General features: G+C 42.1%; 2 protein-coding genes across 10 annotated transcripts in view; one reads left to right on the forward strand and one right to left on the reverse strand.

The window, feature by feature from the left end:
* The window catches only part of ARFIP1 (ADP ribosylation factor interacting protein 1), a 63768-nt gene extending 47254 nt beyond the window's left edge, over positions 1-16514 (reverse strand). For 2 of the 9 annotated variants that reach the window (XM_042468246.1, XM_042468241.1), the window contains exon 1: positions 16257-16385. The gene's annotated coding sequence lies outside the window, so the exon portion shown is untranslated. Of the gene's footprint in view, positions 1-54; positions 115-16009; positions 16150-16187 lie in introns of those variants that run through there. The other 7 variants (XM_042468242.1, XM_042468251.1, XM_042468245.1 and 4 more) reach the window with 7 other exon arrangements.
* Positions 16515-21435: 4921 nt separating this feature from the next.
* Positions 21436-23146, forward strand: TIGD4 (tigger transposable element derived 4). The gene has a single exon (XM_042470330.1). It carries the CDS (start codon positions 21511-21513, stop codon positions 22972-22974), a length of 1464 nt encoding a protein of 487 aa, XP_042326264.1. The 5' UTR covers positions 21436-21510; the 3' UTR covers positions 22975-23146.
* Positions 23147-24650: the final 1504 nt, after the last annotated feature.

The following is a 24650-nucleotide window of genomic DNA, read 5'->3' on the forward strand; positions in this document are numbered from 1 at the left end:
CTGACAGTTCCAAAGGGGTGGAAATCAAAGGATATTAGCATCCAGAGGTAATACCTTTGATTTAGGATGTTGCATCTCTTGTCTGGTTTCACACCTTTCTGACTATTCTTTCCCCTGGAAAACATAAGTAAAATTCTTGAGAATAAACTTTTACTCTACATAAATGATCATTTCTGCCATTCCAATTTCACAGTTGAAATCAGGCACACACACTGTTGGATTTCTGCTAGACATCTCAGTATCGCTGAGACAACTTGCATCCCAGGTAGTGATCTGAGTCCAATCCACTCTCCAGCTATTCCCCAACTGGAGCCTGGCCTCTGAAACTGGTAATGTATAGCTTATCCCTCTGAATTGCCATCCAGCTCCCACCTTTCACATCATTAGTTCGTGTGTGTGTGTATGTTGCTGTGTGAAATCTTTTTACTGTATAAGTAAAACTACATTTAGTTCTACTGGTTTGGAACCAATATACATAAGCTGAGGGTCGTGGCTTTTAATGCTGCCCAAAAGCCCTCTCGTTGCTCCTTATTGGGCTAAATAAATTTCCCTATTAAAATCAATTTTAGTGCAATTTGGTAACATCCAGGAGAACATCTTAGATACATAGAAGACTATTTGGTAGTAAATTAAAAGAAACAGAAAATCTCAAAGTTGTTCCAAGGGGGTGTGCTCTTTTGACTATATGGCAGAGAACAATTGAGGCAGAGAAAGAAAAAGGGAAATCTGCCCACTTGAGCTCTTGAGTATTTACAATATCCTAAAACTGGTATTCATTAGAAGGATTAAAGCCAAGGAAATGTTTGCTGTAAGGTTTTAAAAAGCCCTCTTTTCTATGCTATAGAGAGAAGTTTCAGGATGAGAAAAAGACATTACCGTATATACTTGTGTACAAGTTGACTTCATGTATAAGTCAAGGGAAGGTTTCAGGGTCAAAATTATAGATTTTGATATGACTTGTGGATAAGTCAAGGGTATAACTTAGGGGGCTTCTGCACCTCCTTCTCCTTCTCTGGACCTCTCCCGACCACCCAACACCCATTCCCATGTGATGAAGGAGAGGTTTTAACATCAGATTGAGAAGGGAAGCAAGTGGAGTTAAAAGGGTGTTTATTTGATGAAAAGAGAGGGCTTGCAAATCGGATTAGGAAGGGAAGGAAGTGGTGTTAAATGAAGTGTTTATTCCATGGAAAGAGAAGCCTTGCAGATGGGACTGGGAAAGGAAGCAAGTGGTGTTAAATGGGAGTTTCTTCCATAGAAAGAGAAGCCTTGCTGATCGGACTGAGAAAGAGGAGAGAGAGAGAGAGAGAGATGTCCCCCAGGGGAATCAGGCTTGCTTGTTTCAAATCTTTTCTAAGTAGTATTAGTGTATTGACCCATATATAACTTGACCCAGGATTTTAGGGTCACTTTTAAGCCATAAATTTCTTGACTTATAGTTGAGTATATATGATATTCCTTTCTGCTCTCTTTCTCTTTCTCCAGTAACCTTCTAACCAATCCCCAATTGTCCTATCTAATTTCAAGTACTTTACTCTGTATTGTTGGCCCTGTTTCTAGTGTAATTTTGTAGTACTTCGCTATCAACTAAAATGCACCATTTTTTTCATAAAGCAGTACAGTAACATAAACAAAACAGTACAAGGATGGTGAACTTTGTTTCTAGCAACTTTTACGACTTCCTCATGACACTTGGGATCATTTATTTAAACTTGCAAGTTCAAATTATCTGAACAATACCTTAATGTCAGTCAAGCCTATATTAGAGTTAACAAACAATAAGGCAAAACAGCAACACAACAACAAAACCAAACAAAACACCACAACAGTTATAAACATCTTAAACACAAAAGTGTGAGCACTCCTTCTTCGAAAATATGCACAAACCATATTAAAGTAAAACAGTGTGTAAAGGGTATAATTAAGTGCAAATAAATACATTTTAAAAACAGCTTAGTAAAATGTGTTTAGAATTCATTACAAAACAGATACTATTAAAACAGATAAAATATTTGACCTAAATATCTTGTAACATTTTAAAACAACTTGTTCAAACTCAAAGGAATTTGCATCAATTCAAGAACTGTGCTGTTCAGACCAACAAAATTCAGACTGGACACTGATTTAGCTCAACCTGATTCAGATGTCTTACATCTGACTTTGCATCTAAATCGGTTTGGATTTAAATTTGTTTGGAAATCCAAGGTTTTGCTCCAAATACTATTACTATAAATCAGTACATGGTTATTAATTGTTTTTTGTTTATCTGTTTATGAAACTTGCATGCCTAGTACCCTCTTATGACTGAATTATGCCCACAGAACAACAGACAAATACGTTTCAGGATTTGAGGCTATACAGTATTTAAATAAATTAAACTGCCATGAACTTCTTTTCTCAACAGAAATAGGTGAAATTCACAATTATGATGGCTATTTCTGAAGGGATAAAGTCTTCCTCCACGTCTTAAATGAAGAGGAACAGGATGTTTATGCAATACAAATCTTGGCAGTTTGAAGCTTGTTTTTTTTAAAAAAGGGATATATTCATCCTTCTACTGTTATGAAAATAAAATAAAGATTACCCTGTTTAAGAAACCTGCAGATTCCAGAAGTGTAGTTGTTCTGGTTTTAGATGTACCAATTTTGGTGGAAAGGATGGTTCAAACTGGATGGGAGCAGTTTTCTTCCTCCCTCCCTTTTCCCCAATGTGCATGTAAGTGGCAAAAAATCCAAAGTTTGCAAAGTCAAAACCCACACCAGAATTACAGAAAGCCCATCAAGAGTTGGGTAAAAAATAACCGTGGATTATACAGAGGTCAAAAGACAACCATACTTCAAACACTCCTGCCCTGTAAGACAGAACTAGCAAAAGCAATAACCTTCTCCCATAGAATTGGGACTGCAGAGCTTTGATAAAGTATTTACTATTATTACAGTATGTAATAAAACAACATCCCTTCATTTTCCTCTCACACTAGTATTCTCCTTATATTGAGTTTGAGAGAAAGCAATCAGTTATGGGAAATGCACTGCCTATAGCTCAGCTCTGCATCTTCCCAAATCAAAACTGTCTGTGAAGTCGAAGGCTTTCATGGCCGGCATCCATGGTTTTTTGTGGGTTTTTTGGGCTATGTGGCCATGTTCTAGAAAATTTTCTAGAACATGGCCACATAGCCTGAAAAACCCACAAAAAACATGTTAACAAGTCTTCAGAAATGCCCAGATTTTGATTCATTCTGAGACCCTTGTTTCAATTTGGACTTCTTGCAAATCTGCCTAAATTATGGGTCATTTCTGTTCTGGATCCAAATCTAAAGCACACTTCTATATAATACATTTTGTGCATTTAGCCCCTACCTTTTAGGATAAGCACCTCAAAACTTAATTTCTCTTTTTCACAAGAGACTGAAGACTGAACAACTATTCTATACCACTAGAAAAAGTAGAGAACCATTGGTCTTAAATTGAAATTTCTCCAAATGTATATAGAGTCACCTCACTGTTTTCACAGGGCAAAAACAGTTTCACATATATTCAAGCCCCATTGGCTTAAATATAGATGTGCAGCTGTGGGAGAGAGTGTGCACATGCCTCAGGCACGCGCCCCAATAGTCCCCCCTCCATTTGTCCCTCGCACATAAGCAATGAACACAGATTCCAAAGCCACGAGAACAGAGGGAGGACTGTATACTTACATATAAGTAGATACAGTAGGCCCTTCCCTTACATGGGGGATCCTTTCCACGTATGCTCACACCCTAATGCAAACAATGGGATGCATGCACGCGGTGAATGTACCATAGGCACACACACCATTTATTTAATTGTCGCGCAGTATCAGCATAAGCTTGAAGCCACGTATAGTGTGCCCGTGTATGGAACAGACACACTGTATTTTTGTCCAACCACCTCCTTTAAGTAGAAATATGTGGAAGGTAAAGAGATTACAACAGTTCAAAGCTTTCAGAATGCATTTACATTTGAACATATGAGATCTAGGATAGCTCCAAGTCTGAACACTTAGATTTCATATGCCTTCAGCACACAAAGTTAAGGATTACACAAGTAAAATATTTTAAGCTTTTAATTTTTAACTGCATTTTGTAGAGGAACAGAAACATTAATGTCAAAATTTTATAAAACATTCTAAATTATTATATTGGATCTAATAAAAAGTATTTCTGTCACACTGTGCATGTTATCTACACAAGATAACATCCTTTACAACTGACATGATGAAACTGAATCACATGTATTACATTACACTGAGCAACATCTTGTTGCCTTGCGTTAGGAAAGAAAATGAATACAGCTTACACTTGTTGAACTCTTGCGAAGTCACTGCCAGTCCTAATGCTACATAAGCTCAATCTCTTATAAAAGAATTAACTTTGGTACATAAAAAAAATTAATAATCGTGTCAGTTGCAATCATTCCTTCCCAGTGGATTAATAGTGGCTAAGGGCTCTCTGTTCTTAACCTCATACTGATTTCTATATGAGAAAATGTTACCCAAAATGTCAGCATTCCGAGAGGACACCCACAATTAATAATCAATAAGGGAATTCTATTACACCTCAGTTAAATCACGCGAAAGGGCTTGGGCATCTCAAAGTGGTGATTAAGCATGTGTATATCAGTTCTGAGAAACAGAACTCCAGAGTGCACGTTCCAAAAGTAATTTATGATCCCAAACATATAACCATTCACACAAACACACACAAATCTGAGAAATAACTAAATGGAAGGTGGTAGCAGATAATGACTTAAGGGGTTGTAGAGGGCAATACTGTACCAATTATAGCTGGGCAGCCCCAGTTCAAAAGAGAAGTGGCTCTGCAAGCTGTCTGGGGATTGTGGCATGGCTAGCAACACTGAGGAGTCAACAAGATACGAACACAGTGTATGTCTGACCTCAGGCGAGACCAAATTGCTGATGCCTAAACAGGCATATTTATAACTGTCCCAAGGCAGAATTTGGGATTAAGGAGTAACTTCCAGGAGAGGAGAATGAAAAGGCAAGTTGTGAATGGCAGAACAATCAATGCAAATGTCCTTGGACGAAGTATCGCTCCCAGAGGGAAGTGTACTTAAATTTCTGTTCACTTGTAAGCACAAGGTCTATCGCCCACCATTATGCAGATTCTGATCTTGACTGATCTATCCTTAACTACATGCCATGCTGAGATTCCCACATATCCTTATATAGTAAGGTTATTTTTCCTGCCCTCACAGCTACATGCCTGAAGAACAGTTTCAGAATTATGTTTTAAAATTGGAGCTGGAAGGGACCACAAGGGCCACCCTGGCATACAGGAACACACAATCAAGTCACTCCCGATAGATGGCCATCCAGCCTTGGTTTAAAAATCTCCAAATAAGGAGACACTACCACATTCCAAGGCAGCGTATTCCACTCTTGAACAGCTCTTACATCCAGGAAATTCTTCCTAATGTTTAGGTGGAATCTCTATTCCTGTAATTTGAATCTACTGCTCCATGTACTGGTCTCTGGAGTAGCAGACAAAAAGCTTGTTCCATCTTCAATATGACAGTCTTTCAAAATTTTAAACATGGCTATCATGCCACCTCCTACCAAGATCCCTAGAAAGCTCCTAATAGGCATGGTTTCCAACTACTAGAAACTTCTGTTTTCCTCAGAGAGGAAGAAAAAAGATCAGTTGCAAAAAAGCAAAGGATGCATGTACTATTTCATAAGGGGAAAAAAAACTATAGCTAGTTTAAAAAAAATCAAAAATACCTCAACTAATCCAAAGGTCAGAGTGGTATGAAGAGTTCTGGATTCTCCACAGCACTTCATCAACCTGGATGATACACAAACCCAAGGGTAAAGTGGACAGACAAGAGCTGGCTTAATGTTGTGGCTATTAGCCACCCAAAATAGTTACCGTGGCATCTAGCCTGATGAGAAGCTCTGGAAAACCCAGAGGAGTTTGTTCACTACAGTATTCAGCAATGTTTAGCTGGGTCTAATAAATATTTTATCTGGGTATGAAGCTGGGTCAGACACATCATGTTAATTGCATGAAATTTCCCCATGATCTTAATAAAAATTCCTCCAACCTGTCCATGGAAGTTTCCATCCTATGATTAACCGAGGGAGGAGGAGTTTTTTCATTGGGATCTTGAAAGAATTAGACCTGTGGTTCTCAAATGGTGGGGCAAGACTCCCAGGAGGGGCACAAGACTTGCAGGCTTTGATCCCTCCTACTCCTTCTTTTCCCAAACTTTATTTATGTGTAAAATTTACACATGCTTTGAATTCAATAATGAATTTGTTTAAATAAAATGTTGTAACTTGATGTTATGTCCTTATTTTATTCATATACAGTTACAGTTGGCCTTCCTTATCCACTGAGTTTTTATCCACAGATTCAAATATCTTTAGTTGCATAGAAATGGCAAGCATTTTCCAAAAATGTAGTAACTACTAGCACACTTTGTTCCTCCTAGAAGTCAGGAAGTTAAGCAACCTTACATTGCAAATTGCACATTTCACATTGATTGTGGTTTTCCGTGATTCTATGCATCTCTGACTTACCAAGATCAAGGTTCCACAAATATAGTCACTAGTGGGAAACAGAAATTTAAGCTGGCAGCCAGCAAGGAAAACCAGTTTTTTCTCCATTATACAAGAATTGTATAGAAGCAATTCATCTGAAATTGATGTCAGGCTACATCTTATGGTGTAATGTAGCATCAGTATTCTCAACTGAATGCACATGTAAGTAAAGTAAGGTATTTTCTGACACAGTTTTAACCATATTGTGCCCACTCAAGTAGCCACCTTTAAATCTCTATCCCACCTATAACAAGGTGGAAGCAGCCACCTCTAAATCTCTATTCCACCTATATATCTCACCTAGCAACCAAGTCATCAGTTGACAAAGATCACAGTTCTTATTTTTACCATAAATTTTTACTTCCACCTTGTTATAGGTGGGATAGAGATTTAAAGGTGGCTACTATGCAGGGCTATGAAACGTGAGAATCTTCTTATCTGCCAGTCCATCTTGTTCTGTATAAGGCAGGATGTATGCCCCATTACTTCCACTTTACACTATTTCTAATATCTTAAGAAACAAATATAAATACTGAAAGTACAGAGATCATGTGTTACAGTGTCAGAGCCAATGTTCAGCTTCACTGCCAAATTATAACCACCATTATGTTTCATGCATTCCTTTCTATTTTTCTTCTCACTTGATACCTCATGTGCAGCTATCAGAGACTTCTACTAACTGTTTACAGCAAAATGATTTGTCATGCAACCCAAAAGGGCAAACTATGAGTTGGACCTAGATTGTGTTTTAGTAAGTTCTATTCACACTGGAAGGAGAGATCTCTCTCAACTTTCTCTTACCTTGCATCCACTAAAAAGCTACTCTGGAGATTTGAGGGAACACAGCAGAATGAGAGACAGCTGAGAGGGAGAGGAAGCTGCAAATATCATCTCCATTGCTTTCCTCAGGGGAAGCCTCTGCTAGATCCCAGTAGCTTCTGTTCACAAAATGGATCACAGGATCATAGAGTTGGAAGAGACCGAAAGGGCCTTCCAGTCAAGCCCCCTGCCACGCAGGAACTGACAATCAAAGCACCCCGACAAATGACTATCCAGCCTCTGTTTAAAAACCTCCAAAAAAGGAGACTCAACCACTCTCCATGGCAGTGTGTTCCACTGTCGAACAGCTCTACTGTCATGGTTTTTTAAGGTGGAATCTCTTTTCCTGTAGTTTGAATCCATTACTCCAGGTACTATTCTCTGGAGCAGCAGAAAACAAGCTTGTTCCAACCTCAATATAACACCTCTTCAAATATTTAAGCAGGGCTATCACATCACCTCTTAACCTTCTCTTCCCCAGGCTAAACATACCCAGCTCTCTAAGTCTCTCTTCATAGGGCATGGTTTCCACATCCTTCACAATTTTGATTGCCCTCCTCTGAACACACTCCAGCTTGTTGACATCCTTTTTGAATTGTGGTGCCCAGAACTGGACACAGTATTCTAGGTGAAACCTGACCAAAGCAGAATAGAGTGGCACTGTTAGTTCTCTTGATCTAGAGACTATACCTCTATTGATGCTGCTTAAAATCGCATTGGCTTTTTTAGCTGCCGCATCACACTGTTGACTCATGTTCACTTTCTCATCTACTAGGACTTCTAGATCCCATGTAGCTTGTTAAGCCAGGTGTCCCCCATTCTAAATCTATGCATTTTATTTTTTCTGCCTAAGTGCAGTTCCTTACATTTCTCCCTGAAGTTCATTTTGTTAGTTTTGGCCCAGCTTTCTAATCTCTTAAGGTCATTTTGAATTTTGATCCTCTCCTCTGGGGTATTAGCTACTCCTCCTAATTTGGTGTCATCTGCAAATTTGATAAGCATGCCCTCTAATCTTTCATTCAAGTCATCGATAAAGATGTTGAATAACATTGGGCCCAGGACATAACTCTGTGGCACCCCACTGGTCACTTCTCTCCAGAATGAAGAGGAACTATTGCTGAGCACCCTTTGAGTTCAGCTGGTCAACCAATTACTGATTCATCTAACAGTTGCACTGTCTAGCACACATTTTACTAGCTTGTTTACAAAAAAATCATAAAGGACCTTCTCAAAGACCTTACTGAAATCAAGATATGCTATAACCACAGAACTTTCTTCACGTACCAAGCTGGAAATTTTTATCAAAAAAGAGGTTACATTAGTCTGGCATGACTTGTTTCTCAGAAACCATGTTGACTTTTTGGTGATTATAGCATTCCCTTCAAAATGTTTGCAGACTCTGTTTAATGAGCTGCTCTAAAATCTTTCCTGGTATTGATGTCAGGCTAACTGGGCAATACTTGTTTGGTTCCTCTTTTTTCCCTTTTTGAAGATGGGGACAACATTTGCTCTCCTCCAGGCTGGTGGTACTTCTCCTGTTCTCCAGGAGTTCTTAAAGATTATTGCCAGTGGTTCCAAGATTACTTCTGCCAGTTCTTTTAACATCCTTCTATGTTGTTCATCTGGTCCTGGAGACTTAAATTCATTAGGGGCCAAAACAGACATCCCTGAAGGGGCAGCTTGATGCAGCCCCTTTGAATGTCGGATTGGGGCTGCAGCAACCGCATGCCACAGCCCCAAATCCAGCTATTTGCTGGCTCAAAGAGAAGTGACAGAAAGTTGCTCCTCTTTGAGCCGGAAAAAAACTAGTTTTTCCACCGTGGCAGTGGCCTTTCAGCACTCCTTCAATGCAGTGTATAAACGCCATGCTGCCAGAGCACTACAATGCTGCCTGCTATGTGGGTGGGTGGGCGGCATGATGCTGGCTTGGGGGCAGCTTTAGGGCATGTATTGTCTGAACACCACATCCCCATGCCACCCTGAAGCCAACCTATTGTGCCAGTCTGCTTCACCCTTTAGATTGACCAGGTATTCCTGTACTACCTCTTTACTTATTCTGTGATGTATTTCCCCTACTACATCATCTGCTCCATGTTCCTCAGGTTGAACACCCTTTTCCTTTTGTAAGAATACTGAGGCAAAGAAGGTGTTGAGTATTTCTGTCTTTTCTCTGTCCCGTTAGCATTTTGCCATCATCTCCACGTAATCATCTTGTCAGGCTCACAAACCACTAATCTCGTACTCCTCAGTAAGGAGTGCCCCACCACCACCACATGCCTCTCCAAGGCTTAGCAGCAGCTGTTCCCTGTAGTAATACTCCCAAGGTCCCCTGCGTTTCCCCTAATAACTGGCCCTGCTGCTCTTCCTCATCATCCCTGATAAGGTAAAGAACTTCAAATCAATTATGTAGCTGCAAGCTCCCAGAACAATCCCTGGTTTCCCTACTTCTACTTGCCATGTTCCTCCAACTGTCTACTTCCTATGTATGTGAACTGACCTCCTCTCCAGAAACTTCCTTTGTGTGTCCCATCCAGGACCATCCATTCCATTCTGTCCAGGAAAACCTTTCGCTCCCTGATATGCTGAAGTGTACTTACCTGGGCCTCTAGCTGCTGGACCTTCTCTTTCAATAAGGATACCACCTTGCACTTGGTGCAGGTGAGGTTATCCATATCCACAGGCAAAAATACAAACATACCACAACTGTTGCAGGTGACTGCAGCAGCTCCCTCACTGTCCATATTTACCTCGCTTCTACTCCACGATTTGTAATTGGTTTATAAGATGGCAAATTATAATTGGGTGAAAGTAAGAAGTTTCAAAATACAGTGTATGGAGAAAGGACCACAAGGATCATCAGAGCTTTTTCTCATATATGAACACATTCAGTAGTTCTACACTAAATCTATCCTCAAGCAATCATTATTTAGCAAGGTAGCATTTAAGTGGAACATGTAAAATAAGCCTCAAGATGGAAAACTCTACTACCCTCTGAGGGGGGCGGGGCAGTGTACAGTAGTTACATCAATGTGTACAAATTCTTAAAATTATTTGGCTGCATTATAAAATAGACAGCTCATCACTAGTCAGCATCAGGAAATTTTGCACAACAGTTACAGATCATTTCTGTCAGTCTAGAACCTATGACTATTTCATGTGACTTCTAGCTGATATGCAACAGAGCAGGGATGGAGAAAATCCAGCCCATCAGAAATTATACAATTATAACTCCCAGATGACATAGGGCATAGGCAGTATAGTCAATTGTGAGGAAGCCTGGGAGGTTCAGTCCAACAACGTGGAGGACTGCACAATACCTGTTGCAACAGAAAGGAACTAATATGAATTTGCAGATCATAAGCACTTGCTCCAACATTACAAAATGTAAGCTTTACACAACTTAACATTTTCTGCTTTGGTTGGTTATTAACAGGCAGGGATAGGTCTCTCTCACATGTAAACCATTTTCTAAAGACTACTGTCAGATAAAATGATTTTGCAGTCACTTGAAGGTCTGAAGAAAGTTGGGTTACAAGTAGGTGGCATTATAATAGTATTACACAAACACCAATGATATAATTGTAATAATAATGACAAAATATAATAATGATGATGCTGATTTAAAAACTTACACAATATTGCTTCATTTTTAGAGTTTTGGCTGTAAACCTGCTTTGCGTGTACATGTTACATAGTGCAATCCCTAGCATCAAAATTCTAACAATGTAGGAAAGCAGAAAGCCACATCGTCCCAGCACCATACAGACAGAACAAACTTAGTATTCAAGCTAGTGAAAGATGATAGTCTAAAAAGCATGAGAAGTGACGAAAGTGCATTCCACATCAATGTGACAGCCACTCTTTTGTATCATTAGTACAAAGCATATTTCTCATGACACACAGGACAATCAACACACACACACACACTCCATGTAATCTATTCTGGTTATCAGTTTCACCTTCTGAGTGAAGAGAGGGCATAGCATTCTACTGATGTTTACAAACTGTTTCACTGGCCCGTTGCAGACGGGCTCTTGAGGCACCCCCATCACATGCTAGGGGTTGGCCGGGGACCTAGCATCCACACCGGCCTCACTCCTAGCACGTGACGGGGGCGTAATAATGGCAGCGCCCTATACACACACAGGCGCCGCCATTATTACGTTCCGGACACATAGCGTCTGCACGTTGCGCGGTGCTTATGATGTCGCGAGTGCGCCATTGGCGCCTCACGGCGTCATAACCACACCGCGGGAAGAAGCGCCATTTTGGGGCTTCTTTTTTGCTCCGCGCGGAGCAACCAGCAGCACTGGCAGACTGCCGTTTAGGCGGCCTGTAACGCGCCCTAGTTAACCTTCTCTATATCCATGGGTTTTTTATCCATAGATTCAACCATCCACAGCTTGAAAATATTTTAAAAATCCAAAATGCAAACCTGAGTTTGCCATTTTATGTAAGGGAAACCATTTTACTATGTCACTGTATTCAATGGGACCTGAGCAATTTTGGTATCCATGGGTCCTGGAATCAAAGCCCAGCAAACCAAGGGAGCACTGTATTTAAGTCTAAATTCCAAACAATGCTGAACTGCAAGTAGTATCTGGCAATGAATGACAAGAGCTACTGTTGTACATCAGAAACATTACAAACTTTAAAAATCTATCTATGGCACGGTACAGACCGCTCAAATGTGCCGTGCTGACACCAGTTTTAGAGTTAGGGACCGCACAGCAACTGCATGGTCCCTAACCCTAGCACAGCATGGTGCTGTAACAATGGTGAGTCCCATGTACACAGGCACTGCCATTGTTACGTAAGTGTCATGTGGCATCTACACATTGCCACGCAGCACTTACATAACGAGTGTGTCAGTGGCGCACTCGTTACGTCAGCCCTGTGGTGCATAAAGAACCCAGTTTTTCCAAGTTCTTTTTCCTCTGGAGGGAAGCTGCACGGTTTGGCGGCTGCGGCTTCCCTTTGGAGGAAATTAGGCCGCCGGCAAGCCACTTTTTGCGAGCGGTCTGTCCTGCACCTATAACTCACACAGGTAATGGCTGGTGGTCATGGAGCCTGAAAAGCTGGAAGAAAAGGAGAACGATATCTCTATAGGAAATCAGTATGCAAAGGGTACTGCAAAGTAGTACCTTTGAGACTGAATGAAAGAAACTGGTAGCATGAGCTTTCATAGACAAGCCTATTTCCTCAGATGCAAGTAGGCTCAAATCTATTACAGCTCATACTACCAGCTTCTTTCTATCATTTAATCTCAAAGGTGCTAGAATGCCCCTTTGCATACTGATTTTTCAGACTAACACATCAATGTCTCTGAATATAACACACACATCCTCAGTTTCCCATCTGAAAAATCTAACTCAACTGTCTGAGCAACAAGCAAATTAAAGAAACAATCAAAGGATAACAGAAAGAGAGAAAACAAAGGAAGTACTTTAAGGAGAGGGAGCCAGCATGGCGTAGTGGACTACAACTCTGGAGATTAGAATGTGATTCCCAGCTTGGCCAAGAAACCCACTGGGTGACCCTGGGTAAGTCACAGTCTCAGTCTCAGGGGATGGCAATGGCCACCCCCCTCTGAACAAATCATGCCAAGAAAACCCCATGATAGGGTCGTCATAAGTCAGAAATGACTTGATGGCATATAGCAACAACAAACTTTAACATGAAAAGAGATCTTGTAACATTTTTGAGACTAACTGAAAGAAAGACATTGGCAGCATGAGCTTTTGTAGGCTTGAGCCTACTGCCTCAGATGCATTTGGTGGAGCAGAAAGGCAGGGACAGATTTATATATGACACTAATGGCATGGTCTGTCCCTGGCTTTCTACTCCACTCCACCAAATGCATCGGAAGAGATTATCGCACTACACTTTTAAAGTATTGCTGTTCCACTTTAACTGCTCTGGTTGGTTCCTGTTGCATTCTAGGATTTTCAGTTTAAAGAAGGGACATTTAGAGCTCTTAGGCCTCACTGAACTACAAAACCCAAAATGCAACAGGAGGCAATCACAGCAGTTAAAGTGGAATAGCAGTGCTTTAAGAGAGTAGTGCAATAGCCTCCATTGTTATCAATGGTTCTGAGAAGTTATTATCAATGTAAGGGCCTGGATTCAAAGATATAGTCAGTATGCTGAGAGATCTTATAGCACCTTTGAGACTAACAGAAAGAACGACGTTGGCAGCATGAGTTTTCGCAGACTTCAGTCTACTTCCTCAGATACATTTGGTGGAGGGGAAAACCAGTGACAGACATATATGCTGCTGGCGTGTGAAAATGTCAATTCAAATTCATAGTCTATGAAAGCTCATGCTGCCAACTTCTTTCTTCCAGTTAGTCTCAAAAGTCTACAAGATCCCTCTACATACTGATTCTATAGACTAACATGACTGTATCTTTGAATTTCAACATGAAAAGTTATATTCTTCTGCTGGGCACAGCACTTCCTGCTACTCCCCATTTGACACATACAGCCATCTATTGCCCCACCTGCCTCATGACAAGTTATAAAGCAGGTGTGCCCCAGGGTTGTCTCTTTTCTTCCTGGCAAGTTTCCCAGCGGTCTTTATAGCTGCTGCATGGCAGGTGCTTTGAGATGGAACAAGTCTTCCACTTCCTTTCTTTGCACCATCATGCTGGGAGGAGAAGCACCACCTGTTGAGCTCTGGCCTGTCAGGAAAACCAAAGCTGGGGAAAGGGGAGGGGAGAGGACTATGCCACCGCCTTTTCATATGGGGCTGAGGTCCTCCAGTGTCATCACTAGAGGGGTGCAGAAGGTGTGGATTGCACCAGGAGACACCTTAAGGGAGGGCTACACCACTGCTCCTCAAGCATCTGTGTTTTGGTAGAAACAGGCTGTGGTATTCAACGTATCTCTTTAAAATGCTGAAGAGATGCTGTGAGTGAGGTGAGGGACAGCGGGAGGCAAGAGGACCCAGGTTTTTTTAAAAAATATATTAATATTTCAAAATTTAATTTTTAGTTTTTTTATAAAAAATTTAAAAATTAAAATTCTCTTTAAAAAATCACATTTTACCAAATTTTATTTATTGTTTATTCTCATTCCAGGATTTATATTTTCCATATTTGTATTTCCATTTCAACCACATGAAACTATGTATACGTACACACATTTTATTCTGTGCATATAATATTGTAATTTAAAGATCATTTTAATTTTGCTGGTTGTTTATGTCGCAACTGTTACGATTAGTTTCAGTAATATACGGGAACTACGATTTATGAGTAAATTAGTGCAAAATAACATTACTAAGGATCCTGTACGGGCCTAGTATGGGAGGAGAGCCATGGTGAGGGCGACACCATGAGTTACCACATCTGTAAGCCGTTCCGAGAGCCTTTAGGGCTGAAGAGAAGGGTATAAATACTGTAAATGAATAACCCTACTGATGCCATTGAGGTCCATCCTTTATCCCTCGCTCCAGCTTCAGAGGCTGAAGCAGAATATAGGCCAGAGGTCCAACCAGCCTGCCATTCCTGTGTTTGTATTGTGTGTCTTCAAGGAATTTCCGACTTATGCTGAAACCTAAGGCGAACCTATCCTGGGGTTTTCTTGGCAAGTTTCTTCAGAGGAGGGTTTGCCTTTGCCTCCCATTGAGGCTGAGAGAGTGTGCCTTGACCAAGGCTGGCCCCACCCAAATTCTGCTCCAGACTGGCCTGTATCTTAAAACATTAAAAAGAAAGGAAAGGAAAGCCACAGACATAATTTTCTCCATCCTTGCAGATCCGTGGCTTACCTCTCTTGCTCTGAGAAAAGGGCAGGAGAGAGGCCTGTCCTTCATTTGAGGCTGAGAGAGAGTGACTCAGCCAAGGCTGGCCCCACCCAAATTCTGCCCCATACTGAAAGCTAGTGTGACCTGTAGTAAACATTAATGAGAAAGCCATGCACAGCATTCTCTCCATCCTGGCAGGTCTGTGACTTGCTTCTTTAGCCATGGAGAAGAAGAAGACAGGACTAGGACACTGGGAGACCAAGGTTGCAATCCCAGCTTGGCCATGGAAACTGCAATCCCAGCTTGGCCATGGAAACCCACTGGGTGACTTTGGGCAAGTCACACTCTCTCAGCCTCAGAGGATGGCCTGAAGAAAGTTATCAAAAACAAACAAACAAACCACAAACAAACTATGATAGACAAATGCCTTAGTGTTGCCATTTATATTTATTATAAATGTATTATTATTATTATTTGCTTTATGTATTTTATATATTTATTTATGTAAATTGTTTATGTATTTACATATTTGTTTATGGAATCTTGATTGGAAAGGCAGTATATAAATAAAATATTATTATTATTATTATTAAATATATAATGTTAATATATTATTATTGAAATTTATTACTAATTATTATTATTTATCGAGAGCTGCTCTGGGTCCCAACTTGGGGAGAAAGAAGGGATAAAAATTACATAAAGTCAAAAACGACTTGAAGAAGGCACACAACAACAACAACAACAACAACAACTAGGCAGCAGGAGAGGGTCAGTTAACCAAAGCCAAGCACCTGATACTAAACAGAAGCGAGAACTCTGTGTGTGTGTTAGGTTTAAGCTTAAGTTTAGGCTTGCCTTAGCTGGCCCTCGTGGCTCCTTCCAGTTCTAAGATGCTATGGCTTGGAAAACAGGGGAGCAGTCTGCGCTGGAACAGCGTAAGGCAGGTTTATGGGTGCAGTTTGTACAGGCAGCGCAGGATTCGAACCCAGAGTCATAGCCCAGGGAGGAGAGTAAGAGGAAGCAGGTGCCTCACCTGAGGGACAGGTAAGGAGGCACACTCCCTCAGCCCTTTCTCGCCCTCCCGCCGCCTCAGCTCCTCTACCTGCAGCTGCTCCAACACCAGCCTCGGAGGGAGAAAAGGGCCACCGCCGCCGCTCCTCTTCTTCGCCTCCTCCTCTTTCTCCTTCTTCACACTTCCCCCACTTTCCCTCCCTCCAGCCCCAGCACAAACCGGAACTACCTGGCCGGAAGTAGAGCGTCGGGTTGACACTCTATGGTCACTTCACACTTTCCCCACTTTTCCCCGCCAGCTCCGGCACCAACCGGAAGTGCATGGCCGGAAGTAGAGCGTCGGGTTGACACTCTATGTTCACTCCAAACTTTCTCCCCTCCAGTTCCAGCACCAACCGGAAATGTCTGGCCGGAAGTAGAGCGTCGGGTTGACACTCTATGGTCCTGGCGCCGTATCTTGACGGAGGGAGGGAGGGACGGCAACGCCAGGCCGAGTGTACAGTATGTCACTTCCACGTAGTTGTTACCATAGTAACAACATCCGGGTCTTCCCGCCTCGGCCTTCCTTCCTTCCTTCCTGCCCACCTCTACTAATAGGGAGTACAGACTAATAGAAATTACAACACTACATTCCTCTTTAAGGGCTCTGGCTGCCTCCTCCTCCTCCAGTTGCATTCTGGGATTTGTAGTTTAAGGAAGGGGGCGTTTAGAATGCTCAGCCAGAGAGCTCTTAGGCCTCAATGAACTGCAAACCCCAGAATGCAACAGGAGGCAGTCGAAGCAGGAAAAGTGGGAAAGCAGCTCCACAGAAGCATTTATCTGGATAGGAGATTACTGCACTACACTCTCATAGAGCTGCTATTCCACTTTTAAGTGGTCTGGCTGCCTCCTCCTCCTGTTGCATTCTGGAATTTGTAGTTTAAGAAAGGGCATTTAGAATTCTCAGCCAGAGAGCTCTTAGGCCGAATGCAACAGTAAAAGTGGAATAAAAGTACTATAAGAGTGGTAATCAACATAGTCTAATATCTTCTGTTGCATTCTGGGGTTTGTGGTTCAGTGACACCTAAGAGCTCTCTGGCTGAGAAGACTTCTTAATGCCCTCCTCCTTAAACTGCAAATCCAATGCATCAGTTCAAGTGGAATAGAAGCACTATAAGAGTGTAGTGCAGTAATCTCCTATGTAGATTATTGCTCTTATAATGCTGCTGTTCCACTTTTACTACTCTGGCTGCCCCCTGTTGCATTCTGGGTTTTGTAGTTCAGTGAAGCCTAAGAGCTCTCTGACTGAGAATTCTAAATGCCCCTCCTTAAACTGCAAATCCCAGAATGCAACAAGAGGCAGCCATAGTAGTTAAAGTAGAACAATAGCACTGTAACAGCGTAGTGTGTGTGATACTCAGCTCAGTCTACAGGAGCATTCACACTGCACAAATTATCTAGCTTAACACCACTTTAACTGCCATGGCTCAATGCAATGGAAAGGAAGCTGCTGCTAAGAGCAATGACATGACCAACATCTCAAGTCCATGTCTTTTAGATTGTAAGCCTGAGGGTAGGGAACCGTCTGAATCTGTAAGTCGCTCTGAGAGCCTTTAGGGCTGAAGAGAGGGGTATCATAAATACCATAAGTAAATAAAAAATAAACCACATAGCACACAAGCACCACTTTTCTGTTCCAATATAAATCCATCAGCAAAGAGAGGCCAATTTTAAAGTATTAGGTGGGGCAGAGCTCAGAAGGAGACAGAACTGGGGGAAATAACAAGGGCTAGTGCTTAATTTCTTCCACACCTCCGATAACAAAGTATAAATGAGGAGAGCAACAAGGAGTACAGATCTCTCATCAAACAGCCACTCTCCTGCTGCCAGGATTCATCACCTCTGCAACCCCAGGATGTTTCAGAGCCAGGCTCCCTCAGTCCTTAGGGCTGAGGGAAGAATCCCAGCATGAGAGTGCTGTTTTGAAAGATTTGCGTATACAACATATATTTGGCTCATTGGATGGTACATTTTATTTGAACGGCATACTTTGTGGAAAGAGCCAGCATGATGTAGTGGTTTGAGTGTAGGGCTAGGACTCTGGAGATCAAAGAAAACCAATCCAATGTTATAACTCTAAACTTTCTCGTTTAGGTGAATATAACTGTAAATACTCAATGTGAAATTATTTAATTAACATTGGCGAATTTTAAAAAAATATTTATAAAATCTTGATGTGTTTTCTTCTACACCGAAAGCCAACTGGAATATTTAACCCCATCAAACTCATCCTTTCTTCACATCAGTGGTGTCAGACATCAAAGTTAAAGTGATATTACACTGTTGCAGCAGTATTGCAAGGTGTCCTCAGCTGGAACTGGCTGCAATTCCAGGCCTCTCAAAAGACTTTGGTATTGAAAACTGACACACATCGCTTCTGCTCTATTGTGATTTCAAGGGTAATACATTCCCAGGCAAGACCTATAGAAGATGGATTCCCAAGGTTCATACAGTGCAGAATTGAACAAAGGAATTCAATGTGCGCCCCTGTGACCCATCTCCCGTCCTAATAGCTATCAGGACTGTACAAGCAGGTTGCTAACAGGAAAGTTTATCCACCCGTTTCATACCCAGCTGCATCTCTTTTCTCTGCCTTAAACTATCAAACTAAAATGAAACTATCCAGGAGGACCCTTTTTATGTCACTAAGTGGCTGATGTTTGGCCATTATGCTAGCAAGGACTATAAGCCCATCTGGCTAGTGGCAGAGGCCATTCTCACTACACAAAGTTGCCTTTTAAAAAAAAGAAGGTGTCTCTATGGAGTTTATCACATGAGGGAAGTCCCTGCAGAAATGGGGTTTAAATCTGAAAAAATCCCGCAAAAGCTGGTTGATTTTCGCACGATGTCGTTGTTAAAGTGATGTTAACTTGAATGGAAAGTAGACAGAAAGTAGACAAAAGCCATTCCTTTTTACTTTTGGAAAATCCCAGAAGTAAAAAGTGATTTTTTACTACTTTCTATTCAGATTAACACAACGTTAATGATGACGTGTGAAAATCAACCTGCTTTTGTGGGGGTTTTTTCCAGCTTTTAAATCTTGTTTTTGCACTGGATTTCCCCTGTGTGACAAACTCCAATGGCTGCCCTCCAAAGTTTTGGTAGAGATCTTGTCTTCAGCCAACAGTCTCCCAATTTGGCAGGGACAGTTAATCCCGTTATTAGGGATGCCATATCCTGCCTGTAGGCGGGGCAATCCCGCTTTTGGGGGTCCTGGCCAGGTCCCGGTCCGGTTTCCAGGCAAGAGGGGGGACTGCCCCGCTCGCAGCCACCCACCTCCTCCTCCTCCTCCTCCTCCTCCTCCTCCTCCTCCTCCGCCCCCGCGCGCGCCCTGTATGGCCGCAGCTGCTCATGCAGCTGGCCGGCCATTTACTGCCTCCTCCTCCTCTGCCTTTCTAGCCCCGCGCGCAAGCAGGGGCGAGTGTGCGCTGCCGCCGGCCAGCCAGGGCCAAGACAAGTGCCCAGCGCGCGAGGCGGAGGCAGAAGAGGAGGTGGGTGGCTGCTGCCTGCCTGCTTCCGGTGCGCGGACGGGGAGCGCGCCAAGGCAGGCGGAGGCAGAGGAGGAGGAGGGGCCTGCCTGCGCGCTCCCGTCTGCGCACCGGAAGCAGGCAGGCAGCAGCCACCCACCTCCTCTTCCGCCTCCGCCTCGCGGGCTGGGCGCTTGTCTTGGCCCTGGCTGGCCGGCAGCAGTGCACACTCGCCCCTGCTTGTGCGCGGGGCTAGAAAGGCGGAGGAGGCGGAGGTGGCTGCCTGCCTCTGCCACTAGAGTGCGCGGAGGGGGAGCGTGCCAAGGCAGCGGCGGAGGAGGAGGAAGGATGAAGGAGGAGGAAGGAGAGGAGGAGGGAGGAAGTAGGAAGAAGAGGAGGAGGAGGAAGGATGAAGGAGGAGGAAGAAAAGGAGGTGGGATGAAGGAGGAAGAAGAGGAGGAGGAGGATTTCCATTCCATTTGTACAGGTTTGCTTTAACAATGATACTGGTGATGATGATGATGGTGGTGGTGGTATTGATATCAGCAAGCCTGTGAGGTGATTTTTACAAACTCATGCGCAGTGAAGAAAAACCAAAGTCCCTTGACCAAGTACACACTTCTGAGAAGTATAGTTGGTGCGAGACACATGAAACTGAGGGCAAATCACTTCTTGTTAAACCACCTTGACATATTCAGTATGCATAGCTATGTGAACCCATGTTCAGTGTGAAACCCAACGAGTTTGGTTATGCAATAAGCCTCTGAAATATGCAAGAGATTACCATGTTAAGTAAAACCATGTTCAATGCCCAAATGTGCTGTCCTGTGTTTTGGGATGGGGAGGGGGATGGTTTGGCCAGAAAGGGAAGTACATTTGTGCCATCTGTCTAGGAATAATGCCCAAATGTCCTTCATTTTGATCATGCCTTAGAAACATGCATTTATGTTAACATTTTTTTAAAAAGCAGCCATTTTTTCGTGTGTCCTCCATTTTAAAAAAAATTGTCCTACATTTGAAAATTTTGTCCTACACTTGTCTTACATTTGTCCCAGTTTCGAGGTCCTGACTTATGGCAACCCTACCTGTTATTCACCTTTTTCAGCTCCTTTTAAAACGTCCCAGTTTTTCTCTGTGTGTCCATTTTCTTTCTTCATCCTCATTTTACTTCATTTGCAACAAAATGAGTTCAAAATGCAAAAGTAATTTTCACTCAGCCTGGTTGGGGGAAGAGGGCACTGTAGGGGCAGAATCCCTTCTCTGTAGATTGAGTCAAAAGCAAAGTGCTGCAGCTTTTCCTAGCTTGTGTGTAATTCCACATTTGGCTATCTTGACCACACTGGGATGTTCCTTGGCTGCATGTGTCCTGGCTTTCATCTGTGAAATGTTGGAGGGTATGCAGTTATAACTCAAAGGCAGGCTTACACCGGTAAAAAGAGAAACACACACTGGGTAGGGTGCCAGTGATACATTTTAAAATGGAGCTAGGGTAACAAATAGAACATCAGTCAACTGAACTCTGGAAATAAAACAGCAATATTAAAAACGTTTTCAAATAATATAGCTTTTATTCTGATAGGAGGTTGCAGAAGTATTACTAAATTACTGTAAAAGCATGCTTGAGATTACCTTGGAGAATTTAATAAATTATTCTTATTAGGCAACAATGCTAGAAGATCATATTTCTGTGTACTTATGATATGCAAAAACATATTAATGGCACTGCCAGTCTAACAGTGTGACGTGTATTTATTTTAGTGTGACTCCAGCACGCTGACTTGAAAGTCAATCTAATTAAAGCCATTGGTGATAGCAAGGTGACCAAGCAAATGTATCTGTATGCATTTGAGCCTTCCCAAGAGTTCTGACTATAGGATGGCAGAGCCTTCAGATGTTCCTACTCTTTCACCTGTGGCAAGAAAGAAGACAAGTTTAACAATCCAGGACAAAATTGCCATAATAACCACCATAGAAAATGGCAAGAAGACAGAGATTGCAGAAAAATATGGCATAAAGAGAAACTCCTTGTATTCCATTATGAAGAACAAAGATAACATTTTAGAAGCATTTGAATCTTTGCCATTTGACCCTAAAAGAAAAAGGTTAAGGATGGCACATTATACTGATCTGGAAGAAGCTTTGGTGAAGTGGTACCAAATGGCTCAGTGTTCAAATGTGCGAATAAATGGACCCTTGCTACGCATCAAGGCCAATTATTTTGCAGAGAAACTTGGACATCATGATTTCAAATGCAGCAATGGCTGGCTAGATCGCTTTAAATCAAGGTATGGATTAGCATTCAGATCTCAGTCGGTAGCAGCTAATGCAACTACTCTGACCACTGTTACTACAGTGGATGCATTAACAGTTTGGCATCAAAGTATTCTGCCTTACTATTTAAAGATATATCAGCCAAATGATATATTTAACATGAAAGAGACAAGATTGTTTTATCAGATGGTACCTAGTCATACATTTGTTTTTAAAGGAGAAACATGCTCCGTGGGAAAAGTGAGCAAGGAAAAGATAACTCTTGTGGTTGGTGCAAACATGGATGCCTCTGAGAAACTTCCTTTGCTTGTCATTGGAAAAAACAAAACTCCCTATAGCTTTCAGAGTACAAAGTCACCTCTTGTAAAATACCAGTCCAGTGCTATGCCATGGAAGACTTCAGATATGTTTGAACAATGGCTGAGCAAGCTTGATATGAAGTTTCAAACACAGAAGCGTCACGTCGTTATTTTTGTGGACCCTTTCCCAGATTTTCCAGAGGTAAAGAATTTAAAGTGTATCAGACTTGTATGCTTTCCTTCTTGTTCCCCTTCTAGATTTGCAGCTATGAAACATGGTATTATTAAGAATCTGAAAATCAGATATCGATCTCTTCTTTTCAAGAAATTTATAGACTGTGTAGACAGTGGCAAGGAATTCTCAGTGACTCTGCTTAATGCCCTTGATATGTTGCAGCTTTGTTGGAGGGCTGTATCCTCAGGGACAATTATTAACAGTTATATTGAAGCAGGGTTTAAATCAGGCTCTGGGGAAAAGGCTGATGTAGATGCAGAAGTTGAAATTAGCTTCAGTTTGACTGCGTATGCACTGGCTGCAGGAGTACAATTTCCAACAGTCTTATCTTTGGAAGAATATGCAGCTTTGGATGATGACTTGATAACCTGTGAAATGACTCCTAACAGTGAGATACAATGTAACCAAAATTTTATTTCAAGTCAAATTTGTGGAGAACATGAAGGCAGTGGGTTTTCTCAACCTCCATCACAAAACACAAGGCCTGGTCTACTTTAGATACTCTTTAAAAAATTATCACAAAATGTCAATTGAATTAATATCATCATAATTACCTAGCAGTCTTAGAAATTTTATAACATCCATATAAGCATTCAGATGGAATATTTTAATTGACTGGTACGTTTTAAAGATGGCCATACGGTGCAGACCTCAGTTCAGAGCTATACCCACCAACCCCAGCTATCAAAGGAGGCACTTGAAGGTCCCAGTAATCCTTTAGATTTTGCTGTCCACAGGGGCAGAAGCATTGTCAGCTCCTGATATTTTGATGCCTGAGGTGAAATACAAGATGCCCCCACCCCTACTCCAGTCCATGGACAGAAGCAGTCTGGAGCTTTGTCTTGTTTGGGTCTCAGCAAGAACAGATCCTCAGAAAGGGAGTGGAGGAAGCTATGGAGCCCTAAGGAAACACAGGGAGAAGGGTGGCCCACCATCAAGGAAGTAAAAGCAGCAAAGTCAGTTCAACCAAGTCATACACAGTCCAGCGATAAATCCAACAGGCCAATGGGAGATCCAAGAGCGTAGTCAATAAACAAAGCAAGGCAGCATGAGCAGGAACATGAGGCATGACTGTTGCTTCAACCATGGAGGACAATTGCCAGAAACAATTTCCTGAGGGAGGTGCTGGGATAGTTAAGGTCTGGCAGAGTCCCACAGGTGCTGTTTGAATGCTGAGCATTTTAGATGTAAACTCTCAGAGTGTCTCCACCCCTCCATCTCTCAATGACACTCTGCTGGGATAGGTTTTGCTAGGTCTGTATCTCTGCCTGTGTTCACAACAGAAAGCTGTGGCTGCTGAGGAGTCTCACCCTCTGTCTCAGGCACTGGCAGGTCTCCCTGTCGGCTTGTCTCTCTGAGTACTCATTGTATGTATCAGAGTCTGCACTGGGGTCCTGGAGGCAGGACACGACAACTTTGATAACAGCAACGGATCTAGAAAAGATGTGTTCTGCACACAGCTGTATTATCCAAGAGAGAACAACAGCTGGAAAGTTTATAAGCAACAGACAGGAGGCTGCCACCACTACTGCCTCCATGCTGCATAAGGCAGTTGTCTCAGTCTGTCTGATGCTGGGGCCAGCCCTGATTGTCAAGTGCTTTCCACACCAGAGTATATGGCTAAGGTGGACTAAGGCTGAATTCACATCTGGGAAGTAAGTCATCCTTACCTCAGTCCCAGTCCTGTTTGAATATGCAATGTTTCTCTTGTTTTGAAATGAAAGCGCTTCTTTTGTACTCCCCTTAGGAGGTAACAAGTTGAACAGGCCTTGCCTCCTATATATGATATAAAATTCTGTGACTTGTGTTGCAAAGTTAGTATCTCATTATCTAATTTCTATGCTACTCTATACAGTGTTGCTCCAAAATGTTTTTGATTTCTACAGAATGGGCTAATAAACTTCCTTAAATAAAGGTAAATACAGGTGCATGCTATTCTGCCTTTCTGTTTGCATGTTTTCTCTTCAAAAGGTTACCAATGATCACCAGATCACTTCCAAAAATATACAGTGGGCTCACTTGGATATCGTAACAGTTCATAAATAATCTATGGAAAGTGATCCCCAGCATGTGCTGTAGACTAGGTCCACCCTGTCCAGCATTGTTTGCAAGAATCTCAGGAATTGACAGGTGTCTGGTTGCTGCTTAATGTACTCTCTTCCTTCTGGTGTAGT

The sequence above is a fragment of the Sceloporus undulatus genome, chromosome 5, assembly GCF_019175285.1.
Source record: "Sceloporus undulatus isolate JIND9_A2432 ecotype Alabama chromosome 5, SceUnd_v1.1, whole genome shotgun sequence".
Lineage (NCBI taxonomy): Eukaryota > Metazoa > Chordata > Lepidosauria > Squamata > Phrynosomatidae > Sceloporus > Sceloporus undulatus.

Bases quoted from the DNA above. Each gene is read 5' to 3' on its own strand.
- TIGD4 (XM_042470330.1), top strand. From the start codon at position 21,511: ATGCATTTGAGCCTTCCCAAGAGTTCTGACTATAGGATGGCAGAGCCT.